The sequence below is a fragment of the Festucalex cinctus genome, chromosome 16 (genome assembly GCF_051991245.1).
Source record: "Festucalex cinctus isolate MCC-2025b chromosome 16, RoL_Fcin_1.0, whole genome shotgun sequence".
NCBI classification, from domain to species: domain Eukaryota; kingdom Metazoa; phylum Chordata; class Actinopteri; order Syngnathiformes; family Syngnathidae; genus Festucalex; species Festucalex cinctus.
In genome coordinates this window covers 6015212-6029484 of record NC_135426.1, presented here as the reverse complement: position 1 = coordinate 6029484, position 14273 = coordinate 6015212, and the positions used below count along the sequence as shown (strand labels likewise).

At 45.3% G+C, this 14273-nt stretch overlaps 1 protein-coding gene across 9 annotated transcripts in view; it reads right to left on the bottom strand.

Annotated features, from left to right (window-relative positions):
• sox5 (SRY-box transcription factor 5) overlaps window positions 1-14273 on the bottom strand; it is a 93707-nt gene that overhangs the window by 66074 nt on the left and 13360 nt on the right. For all 9 annotated transcript variants that reach the window (XM_077500081.1, XM_077500084.1, XM_077500082.1 and 6 more), the window contains exon 3: window positions 11097-11313. In XM_077500081.1, the coding sequence (XP_077356207.1) occupies window positions 11097-11313 (217 nt within the window). The remainder of the gene's footprint in view (window positions 1-11096; window positions 11314-14273) is intronic.

Genomic DNA, 14273 nt, shown 5'->3' with positions numbered 1-14273 from the left:
TTAATTATTATTATTGGAAAAATATTTACCGTAACCAAACCATTTGTTGATTCATTGATTACGAAATACGTATTTATGTAAACTGAACTGTTTTTGTACAAACTACTTTTAAACTCACTTCCTTGCATGACACACAACAGACGTTTGTGAATTTGCAACACATCAGCAACTGCTGATGATTTATACTTAATCACATTTCTACACATTACATCAAGCAGGATGCGGGTTCTAAAATGAACAGACTTTCAAGAGGGGGAAAAACAAGTAAAAAGAAGGCTTGTTGTGCGTGCGTGTCGAGCGAGGTCCCGCGCCAAAGAAAACGGTGACAAATGCGGACACGCAAAAAAGGACGAGCATGAATCATAGATGTGTCAAAGTTTTATGGCGGCAGGTTGAAAGGGAGGCAATGGAGAGTGGAAGTGCAGCATTAATTCTTTCTGGTTTCTTTATGTTCTTGTCACTTCATTCCTTCTGTTTCTGTTGTTTTGTTGCAAAGTTTATTCCTTGTTACTTTGAACCGTATGTTGGACTTTTTGGTTCATCCCAGGAGTCTTGTTTGTTTCTCTTTTGAAATTCAATCAGTCATTTTGAGATTACTCCTGCTCACAGGTCTTACCTACCTGCTTGCTTGCACTTGGGTCCCCGTTCTGCCTCCAGGACCACAAAAATTCTTCAGTCCGTGACAAATCAATCATTAATTCATACGGATGACAGTTTATCTACTGTACTTCAATTGGACTTGTTAAGTCATTCCTTCCCGGCAGCCCTTTTCACTGAAGCAACCCCCTTTCGCTCCCGGCTGGTTTACTGGCTTTTGACTGATATTGCAAGGCCAACAGAATATTGTGTTCTATCGCTATAAAAACATGGAACCTACCAAAAGAAAAATTCTCTTTTTAAGTAATGTAAAAAGTCTCCTTTTACATTAGGGGGAAAAAAAAAGGATATTTGCATCTGTTTCCGTTTTGCAGCAATTAGCATTAGAATATAGCTAAGTTTCATCATTATTCACAAACCTGTTGAAAACACTGGCAAAAAGAGCTTGTTGCAATATGGACCTGACTAATCTCTTATGCTCTGCTGCCACCTGCTGGCCGTTTTTTGTAAAAGCTGTATCAAAACCTTCCTCTAGCATAAAAAAAAAAAAAAAAAAAAAAAGAACAACGTCTAAATCCGTTTTTGGGAGTGCAGGACAAAGTATTAAAAAACATATTTATACATTTTTGGGTTTGAATGAGTTAATTGACTAAACACTTGCAGTCAACTACGACAACTTGAATACAATCTACCAAACGAATGTGGCGGAAACGTGTGTCATCAGTCAGATGACAAGAATAATGAGACCACTTTTGTGGCTTCATCATTTAAACTTTTCATAAAACAATACGTAAGCATATGGGCTGCACTTCTCGAGACCCAAAATTATTTTTCCAAATTGTCTTCTAGTAGCTTGCAATGTTGATTTGAACTTGATGAATTGCTCAGCCCCTGCCATTGAAACACGGGGACCTCTACTGTGCATTAATGATCAGCGAGGTATCATGTCACACTCTGTGACTGCGGTGTTTTGGAAAGGCAACACAAAAACCCACCTGGGTTACAAGCGAGACTGGCGTACAGCAGCTGATTTGCTCCGTTGGTGTAACAATGAGCCAAGAGGACCTGTATGCGTGTGTGTGTGACAGAGAGAGATTGCATCTGCGAATGTGTATGTATGCGTGTGTGTGTGTAGGTGACAGCTCCAGCCCCAAACTGACTGGCATCTGGCGGTGGCAGTTGTTTTAACAGCTGAGCTGACAACATTAATCCGAACGCACCCAAATCAAAAGGAGACAACACCTGTTCACTGCTCCTGAGCCCAGCCAGGGATGAGGAGGAGGAGGAGGAGGGAGGAAGTATGAATGGAGGGTGGCACGTGAAAAAAAAAGATGGAATTGGGTGGTGGGGTGGTATTGGGCTAATCCGGAAAGGCGGGGAGGCAATAAGAGGGCAAGCTGCCAGGGGAGAGGAGGGATGGTGAGGATCAGAAACAAGATGGAAGGACAACAATCCCTCCAGAAGAGCATCGCAGCGCTCGCCAAGCTGCTGAAGAATCGGAAGCGAGGATAAGGGGAGGGGGCAGGGTGGAGCTATGAGTTTCTTGTCTCCCAACATCTGGCTCAAATAACGCCGGGGCATCACTGTGGGCGCCCACAGACCCCCCACGGCCCGGCCCCGACAGCACCAGCACTTCATTTGCGGGAGCCACCCCCTCTGACCGGTCGGCCAGGGGTTAATTCGTGTTTCGGACCTCGTGGCTTCAAAGAGTGACACGGAAACGTGCTGGCTGCGATGCTGAGCGAGTGACTGCCTACACGGACGACGTCTGCTGGCTTACTGCATGGCTGACTTGTTGCTCGCCCACTATGACAAAACTTTTGCTCCATTTGTCGGGACTCACCCGTACCAAGGCGAATATCTGAGGAAAAACACCGAAACCCAATGAGACGGTCCTTGAAGGGCAAGCTCCAAAATCCCCCCCTCTATCAGCAGACAGTCTGCACGCATTGCGTGTGGACAACACAAGACCCACGTCCACTAATCACATGCTCCGAATCAAGCCATCAAAAGCTTATTCGCGTTCATGACGCCGCTTAAATCACGCACCGCTGACAGACACGATAGCATCTTCAGATCTCGCTAAAGGAGTTGAAGGGTTGTTTTATGGCTTTCCATATTGAGTGACATGAGACGGGAAAAATATTAGAAACAGCACTCGGTAGGAGCCAAGGTTATTTTAGTTAACTAAAACTAACGGAAAAATAAAACTAAAATAAAAAAAAAAAACTATTTCATTAACAAAATAAAATAAAACGAAAAAGCTATATAAAAAATGAGAACTAACAAAATCCATTTTATGTTTACAAAATTAACTATAACTATTAACTATAATTATAGCAAAAATGTCCTTTGTTTTAGTCTTTGGTAATTTATTTAAAGCATGAGCCTTTGGGGATGTGATTTTAAGTAGATTTATTTTTATACTAACCAAAATAAGGACGTTTGAAAGTGTATCGCACAGAAGTGACATCATCTAGCAGCAGCCAATAGAAAAGCGCTTTCAGATGACGTCGCTCCCATGGTGTTTTTCATTGTGCACAAGTCATGCACACTTTAAAAATAAAAAATAAATAAAAAATAAAACTAATACTGAAACTAACTAAAACTAAGCATTTATTAAATAACTAAAACTAACAAAGCCACCCTGAAAACTCATTAAAAGTAACTAACTGGATGGATGGATGGATGGATGGATGGATGGATGGATGGATGGATGGATTGATGGACATCATACAGTTGGACGCAACAATGTTCATAGAAGAGTTATTAGTTCAGTGTTTGGCAGTTTTTATTGAGCCAAGGCCCATATTTTATATTAGGAAAATAAAAAAAAATCCAGAAAGTACTCAATTGACTCGCAAATTTACTCAGCATGAAATCCGGGCCTCTTTATTTGGACACCGTTATAATTGTCTCCAATCAGGTGAGCTATCCAGTCATCTTGTGGAAGAGCATGTCATTCTTCTGCCTGCCTGTCACTAATGAGGTTTCCATGGAAATGATTCAACATTTTGAAGCAAATTGAGTGAAAATGCGCAAGACCAACATACAACTCGTCCCCGTTTCCATTTGTAATTATTTTGCGAATACCGAGAGGATTGGAGACTGCACCATGAGATGACGTCGTAAGAGAGCGTCTCTGCCGCAAAGCGCTCGGCTGACTGTCAACGTAATTAATTGTGACGGCGATATAAACTGGCCCCAACTACTAATCAAAGCGATGAGTCAAGATGGCTGCCATGCCACCATGCACTTTAAAAATAAAAGTGTATCAAGGCGTTGATGTCAATGTATTCTTTAGTACGCTAAGGTTTATTTTGAAGTTGGCCTTCTCACAGCGTGTTACCGTCCTGCAAAATCTTCCCGACGGTGTGCAACCACGGACGTCTTTGCTATTTTTCATCAAGAATGGCATTACTGTTCCCTTCTTTTATTAATTCCAGAAATATTTCTATTTCTTTGTCTCCCCAAACATACCTTACTGTGGCATCTGCTGATTTTTTTATTTTTTTTGTGATGACATTATGTGATGTAATATCAACTTACGATGTGCAACATTGTATCTGGTCCTGTCATCATTTAATCGCAAAACATAATTCCATAGCCAAAATTTTGCTTTTATCAAAATGTTGGAAAATCCTCCAAGCATAAAACTTTTTTTGTGAGTGTCGGGGTGTGTGTGCGTGTGTACGTATTTTAGGCCCTTTTACGATTTTCTAGCATTTCCATTCAATCTATTTGTGCATTTCTTGAAAATTTGAATAAAAATAGACGGATGGGAACCTACCTTCTGTATGTTGCTGGCATAGATGGAGGAACAAAGATACATAAGCTATACCTGAAATTTTAACCATAGCCATTAAATGCTGTACATAATGAACGTATGCGCTGTAAAAAGTTTGAACAGAAGACTGGCTCTGACTTGAAGTTCAAATCGTAAATACAGTCTTGCATCCATTTAACTGCATCTCGAGTTGAAATATATTCAATGATGTTCGCTCTTGTGCAATGTTTTTCGTCTTCGTTTTCAGGCTTTTCACCACCGTTTCAATATGAAGTAAACCAAAGGATAAAGTTTGGTGCAGAAAACTCATTAACCTTGAATCCATTATGCAGACCCCCCCCCCCCCCCCCCCCACCGTACCCAAAAAAAAGGAAAACATTCCTCTGTCTCTCCATGGTGATGGAGGGACAGGGGTGGGGGGTGGTGAGTAGAATAACAGAATGGCGAAGGAAAACAACAACAGGCCGTGCAAATGAGGAGAGTTTATGAGAAGAAGAGATAATTTGTGGATTCCCTTGATTTGATTGGAAGACATGTTGGTGAATGGAAGTGAATGGAGTGGGAACGAGGGTGGGTGGGAGGATGGGTGGGGTGACTTTGTGGTAGGGGGGTGTCGTGTCTGTCAATTATTTTGTGATCTGTGTGACAGGCATCTTTTGTATGGGACAGTCCGACATATACTAGCTTTACAAAGTGACTGTAGTGATGCGCAAAATTACACACACATATATTGACCCTACCTGCCTGGTCACCAAATATGACCACACACACATGCACATACTCAGCATGCTGCAGGACACTCACACTGTGACTCGGCCACAATAGCCAAGCTTGGAAGCCTCGGCTGATTCATGAACCTCAAGCCTTTGTCCTTAACTTAATGCCACGCCGGGAGGCCGATAACACAAACACACACAGACGTACACACACGCACAGACCATCAGGAAAACCACAGGACCCTCTCTCCTCTCTCTAAGCCCCTTTATGCTCCTGTATCGGACAAAAGCAGGGGCGCTGCTTTTCCCCTAACACTCACATGCGGACGCGCACACTATTCATCTCTTCGATATCGCTCATCTGGACCGGGAAGAAAGGCAGAATGGGAGTTTCATCCCCACCGATTGTCTCTCGCAAGGTCGGTGGGAAGAAAACGAAAGCAGACGCAAAAAAAAAACAATTCAATAAGAGAAGTGACTTGAATGCGGCTTTCATCGGGGGCAACAATGGCCGGCCACACAATAGGCCTCAGGTTTGCTGCGCATGATATTGCCGGTTTCTCATGGCACAAAAGGGAGGCGAAGAAACAAACGATTTGAAATGCTCTGAAGTTAACTGACACAATAGGTGCATTTCCATGACCCTTTTTCACAAAAATAAAAGTGATATTGTACTATTTCGATAAAGTACAATTTCAGTTTTTCGGTGTTTCCATTGAAGAGCGTTTCTTCTGTGGCACAATTCTCAGAATGTACCGTCTCGCGAGACCTCGCTCTGTCTGTAGGAGGTGCTCATGATGTTTACGGTAGACGGTCGCCCAGTGTAGTTATATTACTTTAAAAACACTCAACCCTCACTGGGTGGGTTCGGGTATTTAGTGTTGGTGTTGTGTGTATGTGCAGGCGCTTGTAACTCGTGTTATGGTGCGGGCGGATAGAAGGTCTCGCTTGTTGCCGGTGGTAACGACCATTTCTGCAACGATATGGAACGCACATTGAACGGCGCCATATTGGCTCTCTAAATCGCTTTGTGCTTAAAAAGTTTTGTTATCCCCTCAGGAGGCAGTTCCGACACAAAAGCGAGTGGCCCCGTACTTCCTACTTCCTGTAACCCTAAAATGTTGTAGTTGTTCCCGGAGGCTGGGTAAAAGGCGGGTTACAAGTAGTTTTAAATTTCTGATGTTTTCTGGCATCTTCCCTGCTAAATTAACCAGACATGGCAGGACAGGGTTTCAAGCTCCCCTCCTTTAATTCAACTTATCGAACAAGGCTCGCTCGGTTACACCTCTCTCTCTTTTGCGCTCATGACTCAAAACTGAGGGTAATGGAAACGCACCGACTGTCACATAGATCGAATGGTAAATTATCTCAAAGAAGTCTGGTAATCGCTACAAAATGATCTGGATCTGTGCTTGCGTGAATCTGTCTATAGAAGCTCAGAAACAAAGCGTGCAACTATTTGTTGTATTTTAGTGCGTTTACAGCCACAAACTGCTCCAAGCGACTCTTGCTTAAAAGTTAAGGGCCCACGTGAGGACTTGTATATTCCATTGTTGATGTTTAGCATGTGTGCTAGCATGGTGGTGAAAGGATAAAGAGAAGTGAAAAAGTGGGGGAGGTGGACTGATGGACGGATGAACGAAACACTGCCCTGATCCGTCCACTTATCAAGCTCCTATTTTTTTTTCCACCCTCCTTTTCTTTCTGCCGCTCCTGCTCCTTGGCAGAATGTATCCGCCCTTCCCATTGTCACCCACTGGAGTGAACGGAGGCGTGAGGGAGCCACGGCCAGTGTGTGCTTGTCTGGCACAATGGCCTCGCCTAAGTGCTGTCCTATAAAATGCCTCAGTGCGCTCTAAAAGCAAGCCCTTGGATCCCTCGCTGCCTTGGAAGTAGATGAAGTGCTGTGCTCTGCTGTGTGTGTGTGTTGCGCGACATCTGTCATTGACTTGGCATTCTCAGTATGGAGACTGGTGCCTCGGAGCACTGCGACGCGGCGAGTATGGTGAGCCATAAAAAAAAAAAAAAAAAAAAACGTCATTGCGCTTGACCTGCATGTTGCCGGCGTGCCTGTAAAACCTGCTATGGAGCATCCAGTATGTGTTTGCGCTGTCAAAAGTGTCAGGTGAAGGCTATAAAGTACAGAGGGTAAGGGGTTTGATCCCTGGGTGGACTCTCCCTTGATAAAGGATGACAATTAAATCCATCCGCCATCCTAGCCATCAATTCAGCCACCAACCTCCTGAGACAACTACCATTAACCAATCCATCCATCTCCAAACGCCCAACCCATCAATTAATTAAAGCAACCAATATTTGCATTGAGCCACCCTTCAGTTCAACTTCTATCATCTCTTCAACCACCCAGCGAGCAACTCAAGAATACCACAGCTGTGTAAACCAAAATGATCAGTCTATGCAGCCTCATCACAAACCAGAGCTTGAACCATCATTTACCAATCCAACCAGTTACCAAACCATCAATCCACCCTTATAACCCCCCCCCCCCCCCCCCACCACCACCACCACCACCATCAAAACATCCAACCCTGCCATCAGTCACACTATCACAGCTGTCAAGCACATTCATCCAATTTCCAACAGTAATTCACCCACAAATCCGGCAAATCTTCCAATCTAACCATCACCTTCCATTTATGTCATCCGTCTACACTTCTTTCCATGTCCTCAACTGTCCCTACATCCGACCCTACCATCTTTCATTCTATCATAGATAGTAAAGCACAAACTGGAGCAGGGACCGACCTATAGGGTTGGGGGAGCAGTTTTACGGTTAGGGTGCCTTGCTCAAGAGCATCACAACTTTTCGATTTGAACCAGGATCTCACAGAAATGAGCAAACGGGTTCCATCAGCATCCATAGACTGGACAGTCAGCCAGTGTCCATCTATCCATCTACCAATTGTCTGTACAACCAACCCTATTATCTTGGATACATTTCAAGTTTCAATGTTTTGGTGTCTTGCTGAATGGCACCGTAGCAGTGGATGTGAACAGGATCTTTGTCCATCCAGGTCCACAGTCTACTACCGGCATCCATTTTGAGCATTCATCATTTATCTAAGCCTCCTTACACAGAAACAACCACAAACCCTCCCACCCCACCAGGGATGCGGTAGGTTAAAGTCCCGCGAGACACTGTTCAAGCCGATGATGCGTGTGTAGGGGTGTGTGTGCGCGTGTGTGGGCGTGTGTCTGTGCGTGTGCACACTTTGTCTGTGCTACATTGTGGGGCCCATACACACATGGTTTTCCATGTTTAACTACCCTTGTGGGGACCGACTTGAAATTGTGGGGACATTTTGGTAGTCCCCACAAGTTCATACCTCTTTCTGAGGGGCGACTTGGTTTTACAGTTTAGGTTCGAATTGAGTTATGGTTGAGGTTAGGCTAAGAAATGGGAGTAGGCAAACATTTTTGATGGTTGAGGTTAGGGAAAGGCATTATGTTTGCTACAATGTGGGGCACATACCCGCATGTTTTTCCAGGTTGAACTACCACTGTGGGGACCGACTAGAAATTGTGGGGACATTTTGGTGACCCCCCCCCCCCCCCACCCCCCCAAATTCAGACCTCTTTTTGAGGGTCAAGACTAGTTTTGGTTCATATTGGGTTATGGTTGAGGTTAGGGGTAAGGAATGGGGGTAGGCAAACATTTTTTGATGGTTGAGCGGGAGAAAGGTTTAAGCAAAGGCATTATGTCAATGAGAAGTCCCCACGATGATATAAAGACGAAGGTGCGTGTGTCTGTTTATTTCAGTCATCTCTCTCGGGATATTTGCACCGACTCTCCTCTGAGCCACCGTACCCCGCTCTCATTATTCCGCATCCCCCTCGCCTCGATCGTGGTGACACACGGGCAAGGTGGTGATTCCGTTGTAGCTTCTTCCACCCTGTTGCTCTTGAGAAATGCGTACATGTGTGCATCCATGCGCCTGGGATGTCGTGTGTGCATGTTGGTAGTGTATCTCAGGGGTAGCAGGTGGTCGGCAGAGTAAGACACAAGATGAATGGGGAGCAGTGAAGCATGGTCGCGACGGGCCATGGGGGACAACATGGCTAGTCATTTATTAGCCGCTTTGGACGCAAACACACACGAGAACACACAAAGCATACAATTACATATAATGCGCATATACGTTGGGATTCGGCCATAGATATTAAAACATAGGGAGGTGCACATATTCTCGTCGATATACACAATGTGCCCTCGTCTGCACAGAAGGTCCATTCATCTACGGAAAGTAGAGCAACGCTGGCCAGAAACTTACTTTGTGTGTGACATCTTTTGTGTGTGTGGGCGGGTGTGAAGCGTAGCTCAAGGCCAGCCTCCGCTAAGTCCGTCCTCTTCTTTTACTTTCAAGATGTTTATTGTTTTTTGACCCATTTTGTGTCTTTGGCTCCTTGTCCGCATCCCCTCCATTAATGTTCCTCTCAAAGTGTGTATGTGTGTGTGTCATTGATCCAGCTGGAAGCGATATGCAAGCGCGCGGGTGAGAGAGCGGTAATATTCGAGGCCTTTCATAATGATTAAAGCCTTCATTAAATTTTCATCCCAACCTGCTGTTTGCTGCTAATGGCCTTTGTGAGCCGCACAGCCAAACAATAGCTAGCCGGGCACAGAAGAAGGATTTTTATCTCGCCTTCAATACGCCCCTCGCCGTTTTCACTCGCTCTCATCTCCCAGCGTCCCCCCTTTTTCCTTGTCCTTAGTTCCTTTCTCTCTTGCTTGGCCCGGGGTTTTGTGCTTGCGAGGTCCGGAGTCGCTTTTGTCGGCCCATTTCATTTGAACCCAGAGCCGATAATGCTCCCGGTTAGACGGCATTGCCGCCTCGACCACTAATGGGGTCTATGAAGACACCACCGTTTTAGATCACTTCTTAACTCTCTTGCTTTAGTTCTCCTATACCTCTTTCCTCTCGTTCTCTTCTATCCTCTCTCTCTCTCTCTCACTTTCTCTCGCTTTCTTTGCCCTGGCTGACTCGTAAAGATCCATTATTCTTTTTTTTTCCCTCCCTGCCAGATCATGAGGTCCACTGAAGCAGCGAACAACACAAAACACACCTCAATTCCAGCTCCGCTCAGCAAACAGCAGTTTCCCCCTCTTTCTTTCATTTTCTTTTCTTTTTTGTATACGTGTGCGCCACAACAGGCCTCTATATCGACTGGAATAAAAACAAGCAGACAGCGAGTGAGCGGACCAGCGGCGGTCTTGACCGCAGTGAAAAGCGGAGAGAAAAGGCCAGAAAAATAAGGTTGGCACATCACAGCTTGAAATGAAAGCCTGTTGATGCACCAGGAGGAACTATAGGTGGAACACGCACACACAAACAAGCACCTACCAAGGCCGGTAAACACTCTTGGAGAGTTTCTTTCACTGCGCGGTAACCTTTTTGGGGCAGAATGTCACGAGATGCTGCAGAGAAACATTAGCTGAAGTTGTTTTCGACAAACCAGGAAGGTATCCGCCAATAAAATGTTATTTATATCAGGAGATGGACACCTGTTGATGATCTCCTTATCACCATTATCACCCTTGCATGTAGTGACTTAAGCAGCCAGTTATCTGCCAAGGGGTAATTAGAGTTGGCCAAAGGCTAATTTTAACTCCAACTGTCCATTCCGACTGTCAAAAGCCAAGACTTCTTTTCAGATGCTCAGCGATGAAGCGTCTTTCATTGGCTGCCTGTCATTGGTAAACAGGGTAGCCGGTTCCGTAGCCAAGGTTACAAAGATAGCGAGATGACACACAAGAGGCAAAAAAGCAAGTGGAGGGTGCATCAGGAGGCTTTTCACACGCGGCTCTCATTTGTCAGGTTGTGATAAATATGCAGAGCTTGGCGGACAATGGGCCCATATAGTTGATGCTGTCTGTGTGTGTGGTGGGGGAAAAAAAAACAACAACAAAGAGCTGCTGTTCATGTGTGGTTTCACAACAGGAAGGCCAAGAGTGAGAAAGAGAAATTCAGACTGACCTTCTGGTTCATTCTTGATCAGCTCCTCCATCTTACGTTGTTTCAGTGTGTCCACGACGTCCGCCAGGCTCCCTTTGCGTCTCTCCGGGGTTCCCAGCGTGGCCGAGCCTCCGTCGCTGCACGGCCGACCCCCGGTGCCGCCTTCGTCTTTGCCTGGTGAGGTAGCATTGTGCAGGGGGTAAGGGCTAAGGGAGTTCCTCTTGGAGCCGTCCAGATCCTGGAAGGGAAGCGAGAGGAAAATAGTCATTAGCTTCATGAATTACCTCCAAATAAAGAGGCTTGGGAGGAGCTGGCATGGCCACTCGTGATCACCATTCTTATCTCCTCATCTTGCTCTCTTTATTCTCGCCTTTTCTCAACATGGCACGGAATTTCCACTTTCATCCCTTGCCAGTTTTCTTAAGTTAGGGCACACTTCTTCCTGGAATCTGCTTTTGACTGACTTGGAGGTACTTGACAGAACGAGCACATGAAACAAACAAACAAAAAAGATCTGCTCTCGGACGCACGCTACCGCTTCTTTACAAAGCCTTCCACTGCTGGGCTTTGAGCGGCGTCCAATGTTACCGTACACAACTCGTAAGGCCGAGTTTCAGCGCCGCTACTTTTGTCTTGCAAGGCTGTTAATGGTGTGAAGCAAAGATTTGGAACTTTGTCAAGCTGTAAATTTATGTAAGGACTCAAATCACAAAAGAGTGAACAACTGGCATGACAGCTACAAAATATCATATATGGAGCCAACGGTAAAGCTCTGTTCTTGACGCCAAGCTGTCGTCGCGACTAACTACCCTACCGTCTTTACTTAGCCTCGAAACCGAGTGGAACGAGCTCTAAATTAAAGCCTGGATTCATTTATTAAGTTTTAGCGGCGAGCGAGGTCGCGAGGCGTCACCAGAACAGCTTGAATGGTGAGTACAGTCGAGCCTTCAATCCAATCGAGGTGGCATTTGTTTGGAAGATTGACTTAATACCTTCTCAGCCCAATTAACAGTGACACTGAGAGGGACCGATTCTGCGCTGCAGCAAAGCAGGGATGCATTCGAGTGTCGAACAACCCGCAAAAAAAAATGTACACATTTGCAAATTTACAGAATTTTGCCAGTAAGGCACACGTTATGGAAAATGACTGCGCGGATGCTTGGATTTCTTGCATGCTTTCCTGTTGTGTTTATGATTTATATGAGCCTAATTGTGTTGTCACCATCAAGTTTAATTAAAGTGAGAAATGAAAGTAAAATGTGATGGGATCATTACGGGGAGGTTAAGACTCCAGAAACCAAGTGAGTCAGTCAGTCAGTCAATCCACTCGCCAGTCTGTCGGCTCAGCCCTTTGCATACAGAAGAGGGGTCAATGGTCCACCGAGTTAATCTTTGGCTAATCTGGGCGCAGGGCAGCAAACGCCACCTCAGAACCCGCGGCACACATACAGTTTGTCTACATGTGATTATACGTTTGCGGCCGTCTGTGCACGTGATGGAGACGTGGCTTTGTTGTTGTCATGAATGTATATTTGGGTGGAGAACATTTGCCAATGAGTAACGTGCAGCCTAGAAAGGGGAAACCTGATATTCAGATCACAGTCCACATCAAAAGTCATCAGGATGAAGCAGATAACGCATAACATGCCAAATAAAATGCTCAGTAAATAGGAAATAACTCCTCAGACGTCGCATTTTCATATTGACACGACGGGGACAGGCACTTGGAATTCCCCCACACTTGACCGACTCTCTCACTTTATCTCTCTTCGATCCGGTGTTTTCACACGCTGAATAAGTCAGCACGCTCAATAATTCATTCATTCTGCCAGCATTCCTGCACATGCATTGTGCACTGAGCATGACATGGTTACTCTGTAACTTCATGTTCCAACCAGTGATAGGCATGCACAAGTTGGAAGGCAGCTTGATGCCACATAAGCAAAGTGCAATATCTCTGAAATCTTTTTTTTTTTTTTTACCTTCCTGCCTAACCAAGGCCATGTCCACATGGTTGAGTTTTACACTTATTTTGACCATTTACCCTCACACAAATTGCATTTCATTTGACCAAAAAGGGACTTTTTGGAAGACTTTCCGTTCTGTATTTGCATGGAAACGGGATTTCACAGTGCATTTTTAATTAAGTGTAATTGCACATTCACTACAGTAGGTGGCAGTGGCGCGCTCATCGTCCGAGATTGCACAAGCAGTATTAGCTCCTTTGTACTTAAACCAATTTTAGAGACAAATGATACTATTTATAGCGGCGGAGCGCTTGGGTGGGTGCGAAATATTTTCCTGGGGGCGTGTAACGAAAAAAATAATAATTGAGAAGCACTGTCGTAGTGGAGAAAAAAAGTTACTTCTTCTTCTTGGTTGCATCCTTCCTTTCGAGCTTACTTCCACCCTCTCCTGTTCCAGATTAGGGTAATTCAAACTTCAAAACGAGCGTCTCTGTGATTACGAGTTGCATCATCGTGAGCACACGGCATGCAAATGAAAGGAGGCGGAGGCAGGCTGGTTAAAAAAAAAAAAAAATTGAGGGAAGGGGAGAAGGAGGGGGGTAAAGAGAGTGAGAGAGGTGATGTTATTAGAGGAAATGAGCGAGTTGACAGAGCAAGCGAGCGGGGAGGGAGGAAAGGAGGCATCTTGAAGGCAGCGGTCACACCTGTCACATCCCATTTATCTAATCCAGCGCCTACTTAAAACAGACACACACTTTCTTTCGAGAAAGATGTCGCGCAAACAAAACAATCAAGAATGAGAGAAGTGTGCGGTGGCGGCGCAGTCGGGGGGGGGGGTTTCGGGAATCCGCCGGAGATGTCATCTCGTTCAACAACGAAGGTCATTTCCCAATGGCGGCGAATTAGCAGGGAGCCCCCCCCCCCCCCCTTCAAAGACCCCCACCATTAGGGTCCATTGCATTACATGTGTGAAGTCAGACAGCCTCATCCCAAAGGCTACAGAAATGGAGCAGATAATCCACGCAAGTGACATTTTTGTAGCCTTGCCATTTGCATCCAAGACAGAGGAACGAGGGAGATGTTCCAAAGCGGTGTCAGTCAGGTGCGCCGCCGCCGCTGCCGCCTCGGCTAACGCGATTTGTACAACTTTTTTCCTCATCAGCATGCATTTATTCCCCTTTTCACCACACTCGTGCCCTCTCCTCCTCGCCAGTGAACAAGTTGTGCCATT